The 21,787-nt window shown below is 43.0% G+C and overlaps 1 protein-coding gene across 1 annotated transcript; it reads right to left on the bottom strand.

Moving 5' to 3' along the window:
• Positions 1 to 1,185: 1,185 nt before the first annotated feature.
• On the bottom strand, positions 1,186 to 20,926 carry faxcb (failed axon connections homolog, metaxin like GST domain containing b). The gene is made up of 6 exons (XM_029738133.1): positions 20,384 to 20,926; positions 16,867 to 17,002; positions 16,439 to 16,635; positions 7,799 to 8,016; positions 3,049 to 3,165; positions 1,186 to 2,574 (listed from the first exon to the last, which is right to left on the bottom strand). Exons 1-6 carry the CDS (start codon positions 20,638 to 20,640, stop codon positions 2,216 to 2,218), a joined length of 1,284 nt encoding a protein of 427 aa, XP_029593993.1. The 5' UTR covers positions 20,641 to 20,926; the 3' UTR covers positions 1,186 to 2,215.
• Between the last annotated feature and the right edge of the window lie 861 nt (positions 20,927 to 21,787).

The following is a 21,787-nucleotide window of genomic DNA, read 5'->3' as shown; positions in this document are numbered from 1 at the left end:
GTAGCCTTCCACAAGCTTCCCACAATAAGTTGGGTGAATTTTGGCCCATTCCTCCTGACAGAGCTGGTTTAACTGAGTCAGGTTTGTAGGCCTCCTTGCTCACACACACTTTTTCAGTTCTGCCCAAAAATCTTCTATAGGATTGAGGTCAGGGCTTTGTGATGGCCACTCCAATACCTTGACTTTGTCGTCCTTAAGCCATTTTGCCACAACTTTGGAAGTATGTTTGGGGTCATTGTCCATTTGGAAGACCCATTTGCGACCAAGCTTTAACTTCCTGACTGATGTCTTGAGATGTTACTTGCAAGCCTCCCCTTTTTTCCTCCAAACATAATGATGGTCATTATGGCCAAATAGTTATATTTTTGTTTCATCAGACCAGAGGACATTTCTCCAAAAAGTACAATCTTTGTCCCCATGTGCAGTGGCAAACCGTAGTCTGGCTTTTTTATGGCGGTTTTGGAGCAGTGGCTTCTTCCTTGCTGGGCGGCATTTCAGGTTATGTCGATATAGGACTCGTTTTACTGTGGATATAGATACTTTTGTACCTGTTTCCTCCAGCATCTTCACAAGGTCCTTTGCTGTTGTTCCAGGATTGATTTGCATTTTTCGCACCAAAGTACGTTCATCTCTAGGAGACAGAACACGTCTCCCTCCTGAGTGGTATGACAGCTGCGTGGTCCCATGGTGTTTATACTTGCATACTATTGTTTGTACAGATGAACATGGTACCTTCAGGCATTTGGAAATTGCTCCCAAGGATGAAGCAGACTTGTGGAGGAGTAAAAAAAAATGTCAGAGGGCTTGGCTGATTTCTTTTGATTTTCCCATGATGTCAAACAAAGAGGCAGTGAGTTTGAAGGTAGGCCTTGAAATACATCCACAAGTACAACTCCAATTGACTCAAATGATGTCAATTTGCCTATCAGAAGCTTCTAAAGCCATGACATCATTTTCTGGAATTTTCCAAGCTGTTTAAAGGCACAGTCAACTTAGTGTATGTGAACTTCTGACCCACTGGAATTATGATACAGTGAATTATAAGTGTAATAATCTGTCTGTAAACAATTGTTGGAAAAATTACATGTGTTATGCACAAAGTAGAAGTCCTGACGGACTTGCCAAAACTATAGTTTGTTAACAAGAAATTTGAGGAGTAGTTGAAAAACGAGTTTTAATGACTCCAACCCAAGTGCATGTAAACTTATGACTTCAACTGTATAAAACAAAAGGAGTATCACATTTTGACTGCACTGGCCCTTTAACATTCCAAGTGGCGAAAACTGCAGGACTCGAGACCATAGAGCTAAATAGACAGCAGGATGAATGTATAGATAGAGCACCCTCTAGTGGTGAGATACAAGCGTCGGCTCTACAACCAGCCTGTACTGGTAAGTGTACTTGGACAAGAGTGTTACATCTCCAGTTCCTTTTGCGTATCCCAATCTTCTTCACTAGAGTGAAGTTAGACACAGAGTTGATGGAAAGGCCAGTGATTATGGCTGATGCTCAGCAGCAAGCCACAAACCATAGAACTACTAGTAGGATAGCCCACCGTTAGTAAGACACAGACTAGAGCAGCCACCATAGTAAGCAGACCCTTTATATATATATATATATATATATATATCACTCTTTACAATATGTGTCCAAGTCTTAGCAAAGGACTGACCTCAGTTCTCTAAAAATCCAGTGTTTTCATGTTTCTGCTACCATCATTATCATCGTCTCTCTTTCACTAGCTCCATTTCTAAGAAACAGCCATGTCTGTATTCCATGGACAGACACACCACTGACTGGTTCCACCAACAATCTTTCTCACTAGTCTGTACCCTGGGACAACTGACACAAATAAGGCAATGTCTGTGATTGTGCCATATTGGCAATGTCACAATCACACGGGCTGAGGAAATCACATTGTAACACGAGTAACATGGGGTTCGATTTATACGCTCTGCATACAAATACCCAGTTAGTCGGAGTGCACTGATAATACATTGTTAGGATATAGTTTTCAGTCATCATGGAATATAACTGTGCCTCCATGTGTGAGCACAGATCTCTGAAAGAGAGGGAGAGGCAGAAGCGAGAACTGTGCCTCTGTGTTCCGCAGCTCTATGATGCCAGTCCAGATAGCAACGCCCCGATTAGTTTGAAGTTCCGGCCGTCTGACCGCCTCAGCCAAAACCACCCCACCTCCCTGGATGAGGGTGGGTCAAGGGTTGGGAGGTTTGGGACTGGGGTTGGAAGGGGCAGGATTAGGAGGGTCAGGACTAGGAGGGACACACTTGAGCTGCGGCTCGTTGTCCGAGCCCGTGCCCACGTCCGAGTCGAACAGCGAGTGGTCCGTATCGGGGGAGTGAGTGTGTGAGTGTGTGTGTTTGTCAGAGGCGTCACTCTCCTCCGTGGTGTCTGTCCGGGAGAACAGGCCAAAGTCCATCAGGCCTGTAGGAGAGCCCTCGCTGCTGTCAGTGTCTGCTCCGTCATAGTACAGGTCCTCTATGTCCACAAACCACTCAGGCCAGAACTTTCTCCGCATGCGCTCACAGAACATGGCCAAGTTGATGAGCTCGCCTAAAACACAGTGGACAAGGGGATAGAGGAAGTACACGTTCCAACATCAGTACTCAAGGAAAATGTACATCAGTGTCAGAGTATCCTTTGATTTCCTATTCAAACTTTGATTGTCAGATTTTGTACAGTTCGAAAATGAAAAGAGACTGGTCTTTGATCTCTGATCAAACATTCTCTAAAGACTGAAACCGTGACTAGCAAACGTGCGACAACACTGCACATTACAGTCTTTCACTGTCACCTAGTGGAAGAAGTAGGCAAGTACACTTGGATTAAAAAAAGGAGGACATTGCATCCTATTCTACGCCTGCCTTCAAATCTATAGAATAATACATTAGGTACAGAATTTGTTATACAATCTCGATAACAACATAACAATAACACAATACGCACTTTCAAAATCAATCAATTATGATGCTTTGGTATTGTGAGTATGAGTAAAACGTTTCACAGAGGCTGAGAGATTGAACTGACCTTTGATGAGCTGTTCAGGTCGTGTGCCGGGTAGTGTCCACATGGCCTGGGCCAGGTGACCAAACACAGCAGCGTCTACTGTCGACATCTTAGGCCCCATGAAGTACTTCTTATCTCCTGCAGGACGGATGAACAGCTGGGGTCAGTAACATATATCAACCAACCATCAGCAAATCATAAGAGAACACAATAAGAAAAGCCTGCTGAGTGCCTCGGACTCTTCATGGAGCAGCCTGTAAATTACAAACAAAACAGCGAAAGCAACTTTCTGTTGGAAGTGGGATCGCGCAGTCTTCTGTCGTCGTGGGAAAGACGCAGCGTTTAAAGCGTTTGTCAACAACTGGTTGCAGATCAGAGCCAACCTGGATACTAAGGAGATCCCGAGGGAAATCGACTGGTCTCAACAGCTTTACGCTATGGAGGAACAACATGCTCCATCGTGGAAAGCTCCGGCTGACTCACAAAATATTCTAACCCGACAAAAAAAGAAAGTCAGATTAATCTACGGACACGGACGATTCGTTTACCGTTTAAGTAGAGGATAATGCTCTTGCTGGAATCCATGCAACACTTAAAGTCGTGTGAGGAGATAGAAGGGCTGCGTGGGAGTTTGGAGTGAAATTCTCACGCTTCAAGGAGAGAACAAGGCCCTCGCAGCAAAGTAACTATCGATTCCAACACGGATTGTCTACTCAGGGAAAACAGGGTGGTGAGGGAGTCGCTACTAGACACACACAAAGCCGCAGCATGAGTGAAAATGTCATATTTTCTGGGATTCCTGAGGACGCAACCAATAATCCAGAGGGGGCGATCAGAGAGATCATGCAATCCGCCTTGAAACTTCCTCTCTAGAGACTGTAAACAAGGTGGCTTTCCACCGAGTGCACAGACTTGGAGCAACAAGACCAAGAGTCCCCCGACCTGTCATCGCAAAATTTGAACACTACCAGCAAAAGGAGCTGATCAAAAGCAGGGAAAGGGAGCTTAAAAGGGACCAAATTCTGTCTCAATGACCAATTTCCCCGGGAGATAAACGTCCGAAGAGGCTGTATCATGTACAGAGCAGAGGCGGGAGAGGGGTAAGCGTGCCTTTCTCATTGGGGACACACTATAGATGGACAGCTCTTCCCGAGATGGCTCCATAACAACCATGGCTGTACTAAATTCTACGGGGACGTCAGGTTACGAAAAAAAAAGTATGAGAACTGTAAAAATATCTGAAAACTATGAAGTTGATATGAACACACACACAATTACACATACGGATTTATACATACACACACTTGATCTCTTTCTACCCCTCTCTATTGTCGAGAACTTTTCCATAATTGAATGTTTATCTATCTTTTATACGTCTTTGTCTACATGTTTATCTATGTTTACAACAAGCAAGGGGAAGGTATCAGAACAGGGACATTGGGGAATAATAACAACATATTGTACGGGATACATTTGTACTGTAGTGAAGCCGTCTCTAGAGTAATTCAAGGTCTCTTTCATGATCATGTGAAACGTCAAGTGCTATGGAAATGCTGGGGATCTTTTTCTATGAAAATTCTGTTAAAGGTAATTACGACGCAACTATGATGGTGATACGATATGGATTACAGTTATCATCCTGAATATTAAGGCTATACTCACTTCATATTACACACAGACACTCAACCATGCAAATTGGCTGGGTATTTATTTATTTAGACATCACACTTGATAGTCGTACTCTTATCCAGACATCATACACACTCTCACTAAATCACATCCAATATCATACACATCAACCTACTCAGATTTACTACACACAATATTTTTTATAAAAAGAATAAAACAAATATTGCTAGAACCTGTTTCTTGGATTGTAAATATCAGACATTGGAAAGCTCTAGTTTTGACCTTCATAATACGTCTTACAGCAGTAACCTTACAAGCATTAATTATGGTTCATTTAGACTGAGAATAGTATCTAGTTATGATAAGGGATGAAATAAGTATAGCCAGTTAGAATTGTAATGGTTCAGCAAATTATTTTAAAAAAGATCAGTCTTTACGTGGCTAAAATAAAATAAATATAACATATACTGTTTACAGGAAACTCACTCTACATCCAAGTTTTATATTAACCTCTACAGGATTGGTTTTGCCCCCACGGGACGGTTGAGCTAACATAGGCTAATGTGATTAGCATGAGGTTGTAAGTAACAAGAACATTTCCCAGGACGTAAACATATCTGACATGGGCAGAAAGCTTAAATTCTTGTTCATCTAACTGCACTGTCTAATTTACAGTAGCTATTACAGTGAAATAATACCATGCTATTGTTTGAGGAGAGTGCACAGTTATGAACTTAAATGTATTAATAAACCAATTAGGCACATTTGGGCAGTCTTGATACAACATTTTGAACAGAAACGCAATGGTTCATTGAGTCTGTCTAACTTTGCACATACACTGGTGCCATCTAGTGGCCATAATCTAAATTGCACCTAGATTCCTTAGTCATATATTGGCCTTTCTCTTGCATTTCAAAAGTGATGGAACAAAAACAAACAAAAAAATAATAATTTTTTCTTTGTATAGATCTAATGTGTCATATTCTCCTATATGAATTTCACATTTCCACAAACTTAACTGTTCCTTTCAAATGGTATGAAGAATATGCATATCCTTGCTTCAGGTCCTGAGCTACAGGCAGTTAGATTTGGGTATGTCATTTTAGGCAAAATTGAAGAAAAGGGTCCGATCTTTGCAATATCTCATTGAAGATCTAGATAACTTTTCTGGACTCTCTGGACTAAAACCTAATTATGAGTGTACAATATTACATATTAGATCTTTTAAAAAAATACAATTTTTACATTACCCTGCAGTTTACCTATAAAATGGGCTGACGGTGAAGTAGACATACTTGGTATTCATTTCACAAAATATATCAAATGAGCTCTCTATAATGAATTTCAATAGAAAACTTGTAAAAATAGACAAGATCCTGCAACTATTTATGTGAAAATTAACTCCTTAGTCATATCTCAGTTTACTCACTTTACTATGGCGCTGCCTACACCTGATGATTCATTTTTCAAACCATATGAGCAAAAAACATTTCACTTTATCTGAGGCGTCAAACCAGACAAGATAAAGCGTGCCCCTCTCTATAATGAATAGGGTGGGTTGAGATTATGAAATATAAAAGCACTAAACCTCTATAAGCTTCACTTATTCAAATGCTTTACTTGACCTCTAAATAGTTCTCCAGTAGATTATGAAGAAAAGCTCATCCATTGTTTAAAAATGGCCTTTGTTTTTTGCATTGTTGTTTTCTTTTCTCTTTTGATCATTTTGTTGGTTGTTGGTGCATGGGGGGGGTCTTATATTCAAAGCATTATAAAGTAAATTCAGGTTGCACATATTATCCTATAGTTTACGAGCTTGCAAAGATTTTATGCTAAAATCAATAGACATTCTCTGCTCTTTTCCCGACTAAAATACATTTGAAACACATATTGTAGTTGGCAGCACAGTGCATATACAGTGTCTCACCACTAGAGAGTGGAAGAGGGTAAAATGGAGCTCCGCATAAAGGACATACCCCACAACAAAGTCAATCTTACAGTGAACTTCAACTGACCCCATGTTATAATTGATAACGGATGATTAGGAAGCCTTCCTTTCCCATTGTTCCTCATATCTCCATCAGTAGCCAATTCCTCAACACTGACAATACTGGGAGAGCGTTGATAAACTGGCTACATCATCAGTTCTTCAAATCAAAGTTTGTCACGTGTGCCGAATACAACAGGTGTAGACCTTACAGTGAAATGCTTACTTACAGGCTCTAAAATAGTGCGAAAAAAGGTGTGTGTGTGTGTGTGTGTGTAGGTAAGTAAAGAAATAAAACAACAGTAAAAATACATTTGAAAATAAGAGTAGCAAGGCTATATACTGACACCGGTTAGTCAGGCTGATTGAGGTAGTATGTACATGTAGATATGGTTGAAGTGACTATGCATATATGATGAACAGAGAGTAGAAAGAGGGGTTGGCGGGTGGTGGGACACAATGCAGATAGCCCGGTTAGCCAATGTGCGGGAGCACTGGTTGGTCGGGCCAATTGAGGTAGTATGTACATGGATGTATGGTTAAAGTGACTATGCATATAAGATAAACAGAGAGTAGCAGCAGCGTAAAAGAGGGGTTGGGGGGGGGTCACACAATGTAAATAGTCCGGGTAACCATTGGTTACTTGTTCAGAAGTCTTACGGCTTGGGGATAAAAACTGTTGAGAAGCCTTTTCGTCCTAGACTTGGCACTCCGGTACCGCTTGCCATGCGGTAGTAGAGAGAACAGTCTATGACTGGGGTGGCTGGGGTCTTTGACAATATTTAGGGCCTTCCTCTGACACCGCCTGGTGTAGAGGTCCTGGATGGCAGGCAGCTTTGCCCCAGTGATGTATTGGGCCGTACACACGACCCTCTGAAGTGCCCCTAGTCTCTCCCTGAATCCCAAATCAACCCCTAGTCCCTACCACCTGGGTTTTTGTGTAGATCTGAGAGGTTTGAATCGCTGTAAGCAATATGGTTGTTGCTCCATTTTGCCCTCTGATGGGCCAGGTAGAATTTTCGCTAGATTGCTTACACCTGTCCGATCCTCTCATATCTACACAAGTGCCTAGGCCTAAGGGTAGTGCCTATAGGTTGATTTGGGATTATCTGTCTACTCCTATCCTCCCATCCACCTGTACCCCTCCATACATACCGAGCAGTTCGGCCAGTGTGCGCATGTCCTTCTCCATCAGCTTGTAAACCTCCTCCTCGGAGAAGCGTCCGATGCCATGGCCGTACATCTCCCTTTGCACCATGCTGCTGTTCAGGTGGCTGAGGATCCACTTTAGCATGTCACTGAGAGGACCAATGACTGACAGCATCTTCTGGGTCTCCTCCAGGTTGTCTACCCACTGGCAATAGGCTATTGTCCTGTTTAGAAACACATGTATACATACAGTCTTATATAGAAACACACAGACAGGTTGTCGACTGGCAGTAAGCTATCGTCTTGTATAGTTACACAAGCATAATACAGGTTATTAACCCAGTGGTAGTATAGTATAATCATATGGAAACACATACACTGTGTGTACAAAACATTAGGATCACCTGCTCTTTCCATGACGGACTGACCAGGTGAATCCAGGCTGCCTAATATACACTGCGTTGTAGGCCTCTAGCAGCCCAGTTGGCAGTAAAACAGGGGGGCAGGGAGACAGGCAGCCGAGAGAAAGTACAGAATAACGATCTCAATAACTGCTTTAATATGCAGATAGATTGTAGCTTCCATCAACGTAATTGTTTGCATAATTTCCAATCCATATATATATATATATATATATATATATATATATATATATACACACACATACATACATACATACATACACACACACACACACACACACACACACACACACACACACACACGTGGCCAAAAGTTTTGAGAATGACGAATATTAATTTTCACAGTCTGCTGCCTCAGTGTCTTTAGATATTTTTGTCAGATGTTACTATGGAATACTGAGGAATAATTACAAGCATTTCATAAGTATCAAAGGCTTTTATTGACAATTACATGAAGTTGATGCAAAGAGTCAATATTTGCAGTGTTGACCCTTCTTTTTCAAGACCTCTGCAATCCGCCCTGGCATGCTGTCAATTAACCCATTCTTGCATAATCAATGCTTGGAGTTTGTCAGAGTTTTTTGGGTTTTGTTTGTCCACCCGCCTCTTGAGGATTGACCACAACTTCTCAATGGAATTAAGGTCTGGGGAGTTTCCTGGCCATGGACCCAAAATATCAATGTTTTGTTCCCCCGAGCCACTTAGTTATCACTTTTGCCTTATGGCAAGGTGCTCCATCATGCTGAAAAAGGCATTGTTCGTCACCAAACTGTTCCTGGATGGTTGGGAGAAGTTGCTCTCGGAGGATGTATTGGTACCATTCTTCATTCATGGCTGTGTTCTTAGGCAAAATTGTGAGTGAGCTCCCTTGGTGAGAAGCAACTCCACACATGAATGGCCTCAGGATGCTTTACTGTTGGCATGACACAGGACTGATGGTAGCGCTCACCATGTCTTCTCCGGACAAGCTTTTTTCCGGATGCCCCAAACAATCGGAAAGGGGATTCATCAGAGAAAATGACTTTACCCCAGTCCTCAGCAGTCCAATCCCTCTACCTTTTGCAGAATATCAGTCTGTCCCTGATGTTTTTCCTGGAGAGAAGTGGCTTCTTCGCTGCCCTTCTTGACACCAAGCCATCCTCCAAAAGTCTTCGCCTCACTGTGCGTGCAGATGCACTCACACCTGCCTGCTGCCATTCCTGAGCAAGCTCTGTACTGGTGGTGCCCCGAACCCGCAGCTGAATCAACTTTAGGAGACGGTCCTGGTGCTTGCTGGACTTTCTTGGGCGCCCTGAAGCCTTCTTCACAACAATTGAACCGCTCTCCTTGAAGTTCTTGATGATCTGATAAATGGCTGATTTAGGTGCAATCTTACTGGCAGCAATATCCTTGCCTGTGAAGCCCTTTTTGTGCAAAGCAATGATGACTGCACGTGTTTCCTTGCAGGTAACCATGGATGACAGAGGAAGAACAATGATTCCAAGCACCACCCTCCTTTTGAAGCTTCCAGTCTGTTATTCAAACTCAATCAGCATGACAGAGTGATCTCCAGCCTAGTCCTCGTCAACACTCACACCTGTGTTAACGAGAGAATCACTGACATGATGTCAGCTGGTCCTTTTGTGGCAGGGCTGAAATGCAGTGGAAATGTTTTGGGGGGATTCAGTTCATTTGCACGGCAAAGCGGGACTTTGCAATTAATTGCAATTCATCTGATCACTCTTCATAACATTCTGGAGTATATGGAAATTGCCATCATACAAACAGAGGCAGCAGACTTTGAGAAAATTAATATTTGTGTCATTCTCAAAACCTTTGGCCATGACTATATATACACACACATACACACACACTACCGTTCAAAAGTTTGCGATGACTTAGAAATGTCCTTGTTTTTGAAAGAAAGCACATTTTTTGTCCATTAAAATAACATCAAATTGATCAGAAATACAGTGTAGATTGTTAATGTTGTAAATGACTATTGTAGCTGGAAACGGCTGACTTTTTTAAATGGAATATCTAAATAGGCGTACAGAGGCCCATTATCAGCAACCATCACTCCAATGTTCCAATGGCATGTTGTGTTAGCTAATCCAAGTTTATCATTTTAAAAGGCTAATTGATCATTAGAAAAGCCTTTGGCAATTGTTAGCACAGCTGAAAACTGTTATTCTGATTAAAGAAGCAATAAAACTGGCCTTCACAGCTTACAGATGGTAGGCAATTGAGGTCACAGTTATGAAAACGTAGGACACTAAAGGAGGCCTTTCTTCTGACTCTGAAAAACACCAAAGAAAGATGCCCAGGGTACCTGCTCATCTGCATGAACGTGCCTTAGGCATGCTGCAAGGAGGCATGAGGACTGCAGTGGCCAGGGCAATAAATTGCAATGTCCGTACTGTGAGACGTCTAAGACAGCTCTACAGGGAGACAGGAAGGACAGCTGATCGTCCTCGCAGTGGCAGACCACGTGTAACAACACCTGCACACGATCGGTACATCCAAACATCACACCTGCAGGACAGGAACATGATGGCAACAACAACTGCCCGAGTTACACCAGGAACACACGATCCCTGCATCACTGCTCAGACTGTCAGACTGTCCGCAATAGGCTGAGAGAGGTTGGACTGGGGGCTTGTAGGCCTGTTGTAAGGCAGATCCTCACCAGACATCACCGGCAACAACGTCGCCTATGGGCACAAACCCACCGTCAATGAACCAGACAGGACTGGCAAAAAGTGCTCTTCACTTACGAGTCGCGGTTTTGTCTCACTAGGGGTGAAGGTCGGATTCGCGTTTATCGTTGAACGAATGAGCGTTACACAGAGGCCTGTACTCTGGAGTGGGAACGATTTGGAGGTGGAGGGTCCGTTATGGTCCTTTGCTGTCGCACCAAAGTAAGTTAATCTCTAGGAGACAGAACGCATCTCCTTCCTGAGCGGTATGACGGCTGCGTGGTCCCATGGTGTTTATACATACTATTGTTTGTACAGATGAACGTGGTACCTTCAGGCGTTTGGAAATTGCTCCCAAGGATGAACCAGATTTGTGGAGGTCTACAATTTTTTTTCTGAGTTCTTGGCTGATTTCTTTTGATTTTTCCCATGTCAAGCAAAGAGGCACGGAGTTTGAAGTTAAGCCTTGAAATAGATCCACAGGTACACCTCCAATTGACTATAGCCATGACATTTTCTGGAATTTTCCAAGCAGTTTAAAGGCACAGTCAACTTAGTGTATGTAAAGTTCTGACCCACTGGGATTGTGATACAGTGAATTATAAGTTAAATAATCTGTCTGTAAACAATTGTTGGAAAAATTTCCGAACCGACTTGCCAAAACTATAGTTTGTTAACAAGAAATTTGTGGAGTGGTTGAAATTGAGTTTTAAGGACTCCAACCTAAGTGTATGTAAACTTCCGACTTCAACTGTATGTGAGAATTCTGTTCATTGACTGCAGCTCAGCGTTCAACACCATAGTGCCCACGAAGCTCATCACTAAGCTAAGGACTCTTGGACTAAACAGATGCCCTCTGTAACTGGATCCTGGACTTCCTGACAGGCCGCCCCAGGTGGTAAGAGTAGGCAACAACACGTCTGCCACGCTGATCCTTAACACTGGGGCCCCTCAGGGGTGTGTACTTAGTCCCCTTCTGTATTCCCTGTTCACCCACGACTGCGTGGCCAAACACGACTCCAACACCGTCATTAAGTTTGCTGACAACAGTGGTAGGCCTGATCACCAACAATGATGAGACGGCCTATAGGGAGGAGGTCTGAGAACTGGCAGTGTGGTGCCAGGACAACAACCTCTCCCTCAACGTGAGCAAGACAAAGGAGTTGATCGTGGACTACAGGAAAAGGCGGGCCGAACAGGCCCCCATTTAACATCGACAGGGCTGTAGTGGAGCGAGTCGAGAGTTTCAAGTTCCTTGGTGACCACATCACCAACGAACTATCATGGTCCAAACATACCGAGACCGTAGTGAAGAGGGCACGACAAAACCTTCCCCCCCTCAGGAGACTGAAAATATTTGGCATGGGTCCCCAGATCCTCAAAAAGTTCTACAGCTGCACCTTCGAGAGCATCTTGACCGGTCGCATCACCACCTGGTATGGGAAACTGCTCGGCATCTGACCGTAAGGCGCTACGGAGGGTAATGCAAACGGCCCAGTACATCACTGGGGCCCAGCTTCCTGCCATCCCGGACCTATATAATACCATGCTGACCCTGCTCGTCATCTATGAACATTTGAACATCTTGGCCATGTTCTGTTATAATCTCCACCTGGCACAGCCAGATGAGGACTGGCCACCCTTCATAGCCTGGTTCCTCTCTAGGTTTCTTCCTAGGTTCTGGCCTTTCTAGGGAGTTTTTCCTAGCCACCGTGCTTCTCCTCCTGCGTTGCTTGCTGTTTGGGGTTTTAGGCTGGGTTTCTTTCCTGCACTTTGTTACATCAGCAGATGGCTATATAAATACATTTGATTGATTGATAGATAATAGGCGATGTCAGAGGAAAGCCCATAAAATTGTCAGAGACTTCAGTCACCCAAGTTACAGACTGTTTACTCTGCTACCGCACGGCAAGCGGTACCGGGGCGCCAAGTCTAGGACCAAAAGGCTCCTCAACAGCTTCTAGCCCTAAGCCATAAGACTGGTGAACAATTCATAAAATCGACACCGGACAATTTACATTGACACCCCCCCCCCCCCCCCTTTTGTACACTTCTGCTATTCGCCGTTTGTTACCTATGCATAGTCACTTCGCCCCCACCTACATGTACAGATTACCTCAACTAGCCTGTACCCCCGCACACTGACTTGATACCAGGTACCCCTGTATATAGCCTCGTTTTTGTTATTCTTATTATTACTTTTTATTTTAGTCTACTTGGTAAATATTTCCTTCTTCTTGAACTGCACTGTTGGTTAAGGGCTTGTAAGTAAGCATTTCACGGTAAAGTCTACACTTGTTGTATCCGGTGCATATGACAAAAAGTTTGATTTGATGATGTGTTTTTTAATTTACCTACCATCTCCATCACCTGCTCCACCACTCTAAGGCAATGAGATCACAGAGACATTTTGAATTAATCCTTCACCTTCAATTATCAGGACAAAAGTAATTAATGTATTGTGATAATTAACAGTCAGCTCTCTAGACAAAAAAAAGATTGAGCTGTCTAGAAAAGGATCTCAGGGAAAATTTGCTTCAGGGGCTAAACCAGACAAACCTGAGATCAAATCATAAATATTTCAATGATTTCAGTATCATTAAACAGTGCTCTTACTTGTAACAACTCGAGCTCTACACAATAGGAATGGAAGACAAATGACAATCTTTACTAAACCAGACACTGAACTTAATATACAGTGCACGTACATTGTGAACAAACAGCACAATCTCACAGACCAGGGCCCAGATTCACAAAACACTTTTTACGCAAAAGCTTCTTAAGAAAAAAAAAGAAGTTCATAAGATAATTCGTAAGGGAAATTCCTCAACAATATCTTTAGATTTCATGATTTTCTTACGAACTTCTCAAATATGTTGAGAATCTTCTTAAGATGTCTGTTGCCAGGCAACCGATTTAGCTAGCTATCTAGCTAGTAATGGCAATCATATTAACATATTTCCTACAGAGATTGCTGTTCTAAGATGTTCTTGGGTTTAAAATAAGTGAGTGAATTAAACATGTTCAATTGCTTTCATGAGCTTATTCTCTCACTGCCCTGAATTTAAGACAAGGGTCTAGCTATCTTGGAATTAAGAACAAATCCCCAAATTGTATTTTCAATAATCTAATTTCTTCTTAACTTTTTGCTTAAGGAGAAACATAAGAAATAGCGCAATAAATTTCCAATAACCTTTTGAGGAATATCAACTTTGCTTAACTTTCTTCATAAGTCTCTATAGTTAAGGTTTTGTGAATCTGGACCCTGAGGCATATCTCTGTCACAGAGCAGCCTTCCTCTTTGTGTTGTCATAGCAACATCAATCATGCTAATTTACGGGCCTGAAGGCTGTATATGATCTCATCATGCTGCTAACCATGCTGCTAACCTCAGCTGGCCAAACAGAGCAACAAGCAGCCCCATAGTCCTGCACAGCCATTAATAATGTAATCAATAGTCAACACAGCCTGCGAGAGGGAGGGGGAAAGAGGAGAGAGACTAGAGAAGGAGGTGATAAGGGAAAAAGAAGACAGGAGAAAAACAAAACAGAGAAAAGAGAAAGGGAGTGGAAATGAGAGTTATATGAATGACAATTACTCTACAGCTGCAGAGCAATATTATAGAACCCCCGCCCCCCTCCAATTCATGGCTCTGGTTCTGAATGAGATTCACAAGATCTGATGCACAGAAACATGTTACTGACTGATTTCTCACCCTGTAAATATTGTTGAAAAGCACTTGATGAGCAAGTATGCACTCCCTCCTCTATTCTTTGACAGTCATGCCCAGAAACAAATGCTTTTAGATGTCTCATTCATCAGACTACCTCTCCCTGGGCCCCAACCAGGAAAGGCTCAGCCTGCGTCCAAAATGGCACCCTATTCCTTACAAAGTAGTGCACTATATCAGGAATAGGGTGCCATTTGGAATGCAGTATCAGTGACTTCCCAGCAGAAGCCTCGCCAGTACAGATGCCCAGCAGTGACTCACCAATAATGTAGAGTCCCACCCTTCTATTTACTTTAAGTAAATCAGTAATGTAGCTGTGTGGATGACCACTTGGGAATACTATAGTGAGTGAGCTTAGCCAGTCCCAATTCATTCCCAACCCTCCCCTTGGCCCTAACCCTTCAATCTTTGCAGATCTGTAAGGTGGAAGCAATATGGTGGAAACTTTACCACTACACTGCTTATACACTTCATGACCAAAAGTATGTGGACACCTGCTCGTCGAAAATCTCATTCCAAAATCATTGGCATTAATGTGGAGTTGTTCTCCCCTTTGCTGCTATAAAAGCCTTCACTCTTCTAGAAAGGTTTTCCACTCATGTTGGAACATTGCCGCGGGGACTTGCTTCCATTCAGTCACGAGCATTAGTGAGGTCGGGCGATTATGCCTGGGTCGCAGTCAGCTTTCCAATTCATCCCAAAGTTGTTCGATGCGGTTGAGGTCAGGGCTCTGTGCAGGCTAGTCAAGTTCTTCCATACCAATCTCAGCAAACCATTTTTGTATGGACCTCGCTTTGTGCACAGGGGCATTGTCATGCTGAAACAGGAAAGGGCCTTCCCCAAACTATTGCCACAAAGTTGGAAGCACAAAATCGTCTAAATTGTCATTGTATGCTGCAGCGTTAACATCTTGCATCACTGGAACTAAGGGGCATAGCCCGAACTATGAAAAACAGCTCCAGACCATTTATTCCTCCTCCACCAAACTTTATAGTTGGCACTATGCATTGGGGCAGGTAGCGTTCTCCAGGTATCTGCCAAACACAGATTCGTCCGTCGGACTGCCAGATGGTGAAGGGTGATTCATCACTCCAGAGAACGCTTTTCCGCTGCTCCAGAGTCCAATGGCGGCAAGCTTTACACCACACCAGCCGACGCTTGGCATTGCGCATGGTGTTCTTAGGCTTGTGTGCGGCTGCTCGGCCATGGAATACCTTTTCATGAAGCATCTGACGAACGGTTCTTGTGCTGACGTTGCTTTCAGAGGCAGTTTGGAACTCGGTAGTGAGTGTTGCAACTGAGGAAAGACGCGCTACTCGCTTCAGGACTTGGCGGCCCCGTTCTGTGAGCTTGTGTGGCCTACCGCATCACGGCTGAGCCGTTGTTGCTTCTAGACGTTTCCACTTCACAATAACAGCACTTACAGTTGACCGGGGCAGCTCTAGCAGGGCAGAAATTTGACGAACTGACTTGTTGGAAAGGTGGCATCCTAAGACGGTGCCATGTTGAAATTCACTGAGCTCTTCAGTGAGGCCATTCTATTGCCAATATTTGTCTATGGAGATTGCATGGCAGTGTGCTCGATTTTATACACCTGTCAGCAACGGTGTGGCTGAAATAGCTGAATCCACAAATTTGAAGGGGTGTCCACATACATTTGTATATATTGTGTACCTATAAACTCTTCAGACATGCTAACATCAAGGGTTAAGGGCCAATGGGGAGGGTAGGGAGCAATTTGGGAATGGCTGTGACATATACGGAGTCACCAATGTCGCTGTGGAAGACCCGTGTGTATATTAATTGACAGAGTCACCAGTAGAGGTGCTCCTCCACCATCTTGGTGACAGCCCGGGACACGGCTCTTTCCTGGGGACTGAGGTTCTTGTTGAGGTTGACGCCCAGCTTCTCTTCCAGGAAGTCAATGATGAACTCTGACCCCGACACCTGCTGCCGGTTATACTCAATCCATGGCATCTTGCCCTGCGGAGAGAGCTTCCCATCAAAGTAGTTCTGCAAGGGGGAGAACAGAATGGGGTTAAGCACTGGGAAATTGACACACTCTAGTTGTATCCGAATATGTAGGACTGGTTTACCAGACTCCGATTAATCCCTGGACATAAAAAACATGCATAAGGAGAATTTCCATTTAAAGTGCTTTTAAATCCAGGAATGTAGGCTTAATCTGTGTGCAGGAAACCAGTACTTTTCAAGTTGTACTTTATCATACACAGACTATTGTACCTGGTAGGGCAGGTCCACCATGCGTAGGTAGGTCTCCATCTTGAGGCAGAATGGTGAGAGGCTGGGGACCCCCGTGTTTGGCCTGGAGAATTGGTGGAGGATGATGGCATCTTTAGAGTCCAACTCCTGCTCCTTCCTGGAAAACACCCGGGGAGAAAAAAGGCCAGCTGAAAAGGTGTACTATACTGAGGCAACAGCAAACTACACAGGTGGGAGCCCCATGAGATAAAATACATGAAAACAATTGTTACCTCTGTGGCAGCCACTTTAAAAGTGATAAACGTTTCTGTGACAACAGTACAGCTATTCCCAGGTCAGTTTGTGGTTGTGAGAACAATATCATGACGCGACTCTAATTGGGGAGGAGAGAGTAAGATTGGTTGCAGTGCTGTTTCTGGCTCTTAGTAATCTGACTGGGAGGATAGGGTCTCACCTGGAGCATATTATAGCATGGTGACATAGCAGCGAGAGGAGCTATTCTTCAATTCCCTGAGCTCTGTGTTACAGAGGGCATTTCCATACAAGGGCCGATGAGCACCAACATGTGAAGTTCATAGAAGCATATCAAATTGTGTGTCAAACGAAAGCGAAGAGTCTATATATTTTTTTTAATTAAGGCATCTATACATTCCGTTACCAAAAACCCACATATCTTTAAGATGTTTTCTAATTTCTCTTCATCACGAGGGAAGATAATGACATTTCACAGAAGTAACAAGTAAAGGTAGACCTACCAAGTAGTTAGTGTTTTTGAAGTTGGTCTATGAATTAAGTAATTAAAACACGTCATTCTGTTACCAAATCGGTAACGGAATTACTGCAATTGAATTGGCTAAAATGGGAAATCATACTAGTGTCACCTGCTACTGTCCTCCCTTCCACTTGCATACTGTTATGTTCAGCTCATAACTCATTTTCCCTTTCCATCCCCTGTTGGTCAAATCAGAGAGGAAGAGGCAAAGCGAGAGGGTTTACTCCTGTCAAAATCTGTCCACGACAAGCAGACCGATAAGCAGACTGCCTGCCTTCCCGCCTTTGGGACAACAACTCCCATAGTTAGGGCGGAGACAAGACCATCTTGCCATTATATACAGTATCTCAGGTCAAAGCAAGACTGAAAACAGTCTGGACAACCCCTCCCTTTCTCTCTGCTGCTCTCTCTCTCCAGTTAATGTCACGTCGCCTGGCTCTTACTGAAACCTACCCTCTTTCCATTTACTGTAATAAGCATCCTCACCCACTGAGCACCGACCGACACCGGACATCCATGGACATTGAAAAGTAGTTGGAATTTGGTCAGTCCATCCTGGCCAGACCAAATCTGAACTAATCAAAGATGTTTATGTTTCACAAGTTTGGACAGCACAGTACAGTAGAGCACAGTACAGGTGGTTTACTGTACCGTACAGTACTGTGCTGAACTCTACTGTAATGTGCTCTACCGTGATGTCCAAACTTGTGAAACATTGACGTCTATGATCGTTTCAGATTTGGTCTGTTCCAAAAGCGGGATATTGCATATTTCTACATTTGTTCACCTATTCAGGATACACCACCATGAAAATAATGATATTCATATCCATAATGATCCATTTTTGTATAGTACAGATCATGGACCCATGATGTAATTTAGTTACCGTAATTATATTACCAGTTGTAAATCCACTTCACCTACTGTAGTTCAATAACAAACAAAACACTTCTAACTCAAGATGTCATGTCATAGCTGACACCCCATTCTTTCTGCAGGTAAATATCTGCTCGCATTAAAAACCGATGGTGATTTTTCTGTTACAAAACTTTGCATCTGCACAGTTCTTCCAGTAAATGTGAGTTTGTGAAATCTTCTGTGTAAATTGTTCAAAGTAGTCCTTGTGCATAGAGTTGTATGGTTTGTTAAACTTTAAAATCAAATGTTTTTGGTTGGCATAAATTGTGAAAAATGTTGAAACATCTAAGTCAAAGTGTAATTCTGTTACTGTTGAATTGCCCTAGAACAACCTGTCCCCTCACTATATTTAAGTCACCAGTCTAAAACACTCATGCACACAAGAATGCACAGATACAATACACCATTTTAAGATAATGAGATAGATATTGAGAGGGTAAACTCATCATCGTATTACTGACCGCGTGGTACTCAATGGGCCTACAGCAGAAGAAACTCTAGGATTTGTCTGAACTTCTATTTCAATCCTCTACTACCCTTGAAATCAAGGCCTAGGAGATTAATCATGCTTGTGAAAATAAGAGTCCTCACATTTCTACCCCACAATTTTTAAACGGGTGAATGGCACTGACATATCTTTTGGCTTTAATAATTAAACAGCCTACAGTACAGGGGCGTGCTGCCTTGCAATTACTCTAGTTCTTACCTAAATTCATTTGATGAATTATAGCCACACATCATGTCCAAGAGATCAGGAATGGACTCCATCCAAAGTCAATTACACCACCAGGCATTTTGTAACACCTTGAAATTAAAATGTATTTCTGGAAATAAATGACATGTGTATATAAATGATACCTTACTTTGGCTAATAAAAATGTATAGGCTAGGTTTTCGGTACAATAGTCTTGAGCAGGACAGTCTACGACAGAATAAACAACTCGCATTCCCACAAAATGTCGCTGTCCACACAACCGTGGTGCGAAACCATCGAAACAGTCCATTTTTTTCAATGATTCGGAAACTCTGGACCGTGTAAAAGAAACACTAGTGTATTTAGGCCTAGATACAGGGAGTTCCTTTGAGAAGAAGCACTCAAAGGGGTGGCATAGAATAACACACATGCTGCAGATTTACTGTCAAAATGTCGTTTTCTATGGTGGAAGCATGACAGTAGTAGGCGTATGCGACGTGATTCGACAACGTTTCCAAATGAGGAAATGCCAAGCTAGTCCTTTTAGAGTGTGTGACAGATTATATGGAGCCACCGTTACAGAATGTACCATAGGCCTAAATGCTTGACTGACGACTGCGTGGGGACAGTAGCGCCATTCATTCCGTTAACAATAGGCCTGGATTAATCTTCCCTCTGAAAGATGAAACCAGACGCATTTCATTCAACAGTAGGCTACAAACGTCCGCTTTCACTAAGCATTCTGACACCACTGCTGCAGCGCTAGAGAAATTCATATTTACGCTCAAGACATGGCACAAGACCTGACGCGTGATTTTTCACTTTCCAATATTTTTTCCCCCATCACCTGTCGTTGATTCCTTGGGAACGATATCATCAAACAGCTGTACCATCTAGCCCACAGTGCAGGAACAGATGAATATATGAACAAACGACAACGATATTCTGTTTTTCAGAGATCTGTCAAGAGCAGCTGTTCAGAGGTGACAGCAAGTGCACACACCCAGCCCATCCCCGAGGGTATGAATGGCTTTATCATTTTAGATCATTATTGTGAATATTGTATATTAGGCCTAAGCATCACACAAATGCACACATTTGATCATGTGAACCAATACCGTTGCCGAGTGTGTTTTTGCCATTGCATAGCCTACCTGATGGCGAGCAGCTCGTGTAATAGGTAGGCAGCAGCGGCGAGGAGGGCACCACCGGTGATATAGATTGTTTTCTTCCACCAGGAATCCGACCCCAATCCCGACATGATCCCACCGTAGTCCCGTAAAGGGATTGCGACGATATAGCCATAAAGAGAGTGAGGCTCGTCGGAACCACATATCCCCAAGGGCACGCTTTGATTCCGCCCGAGTTCAACCACACACGGTCGGGACGAGGCGAAACCAGAACCCCACATACTCGATCAATCGCCGCGTGGCGCCTGCGTCCTCCCGCAAACCACTATCGGCTTCATCAGTATGTCACAACAGTCCTATGCTGCATGGCGATATGCTATTTAATCTGCCAAACATTAGAAATGGACATCTTCCGACCTGAGCTCGGCATCCTCCGCCAGCCCTCGGAGCTGTTGTCTGTTCCAATGGAAACCAGTTGCAGACGGTGAGCGCTCCCCTCACATCTGAGCCTCAGCGACAAACAAAACCACCACACAATATAGGGCAATAGGTCAGGCCTTATATCATGATTATAAAGACATCTGCAAATGACACATTTTATTTAGGTACATTGATTTCTAAATGCCAATTAAATGGATTAAGCAGTTGTGTTGTTTTCTTGGAGCAATGTTATATGGGCAATTTCACTATTCATTTTCACTGGTATCCCTGTCTTGAGCTAGTGCCAACCAACGATGTATATAAACCCTGGATTGCTAATGCTATGTAATGGCCATTGACAGGCTTTGAAGCAGTCCTTCATAGGAATGAATGGAATTCTACAGTATTTCAATTACATGTATTTAAGTGTTGTGTTGTTGTAGTGGGGACAGTAACAGTCATCTCTAAAAAATTATACTTGGAAGATTTATTTTTAAATATTTGTTTTATTTTTATGTTCAGCCCACATCATACAATTTAAAAGTATGCATTAAGGTGTCTGTAATAGAATACATGTGGCAAAAACGAATGTAGTCATTAATAACTGCATTTCTATGGCTTCCAAAATATACAATAATGTATATCAGTCAGTGTATATATAAATAATTGGTGCCAAACCAGTGCCGCCTGCATCCGTGCGCTCTGCTTTTCCCGAAAGGTTCGGTTTGAAATCAGCATCGCACTTCATAAATGCTTTTCAAACCGATTCATAGTAGTTCTGAAACCGTATTCAATGATCAGTTTATTATAGCTTCCTGCAGATTAACTTTTTCTTTAAATATATATATATATATTCAATAAGGCTTATACATCCAAAGTCCTTACTGCACAGCCATTCTGCAAGAAGAGTGCTCACTCCAGCGGCTTCGTGGGCGAGCGCTCATGTCACTGGAGGTAGACTAGAGTGTACTGGACAAATGTATACATGTTCATCCTGTTCAACCCTGG

This window comes from Salmo trutta, chromosome 37 (assembly GCF_901001165.1).
Source record: "Salmo trutta chromosome 37, fSalTru1.1, whole genome shotgun sequence".
In the NCBI taxonomy this organism is placed as follows: domain Eukaryota; kingdom Metazoa; phylum Chordata; class Actinopteri; order Salmoniformes; family Salmonidae; genus Salmo; species Salmo trutta.
The sequence above is the reverse complement of the archived record's forward strand: the minus strand, read 5'-3'. Positions and strand labels throughout refer to the sequence as shown.

What these genes read in the sequence shown, in the direction of transcription:
- faxcb (XM_029738133.1), bottom strand. Translation starts at nt 20,640, where the DNA reads ATGTGGGGTTCTGGTTTCGCCTCGTCCCGACCGTGTGTGGTTGAACTC. An exon ending in GTGGAGGAGCACCTCTACTG is followed by an intron (nt 8,017 to 16,438) that starts GTGACTCTGTCA and finishes GTTTCTAAACAG; the next exon opens with GACAATAGCCTATTGCCAGT. An exon ending in CACACTGGCCGAACTGCTCG is followed by an intron (nt 3,166 to 7,798) that starts GTATGTATGGAG and finishes TCCGTCCTGCAG; the next exon opens with GAGATAAGAAGTACTTCATG.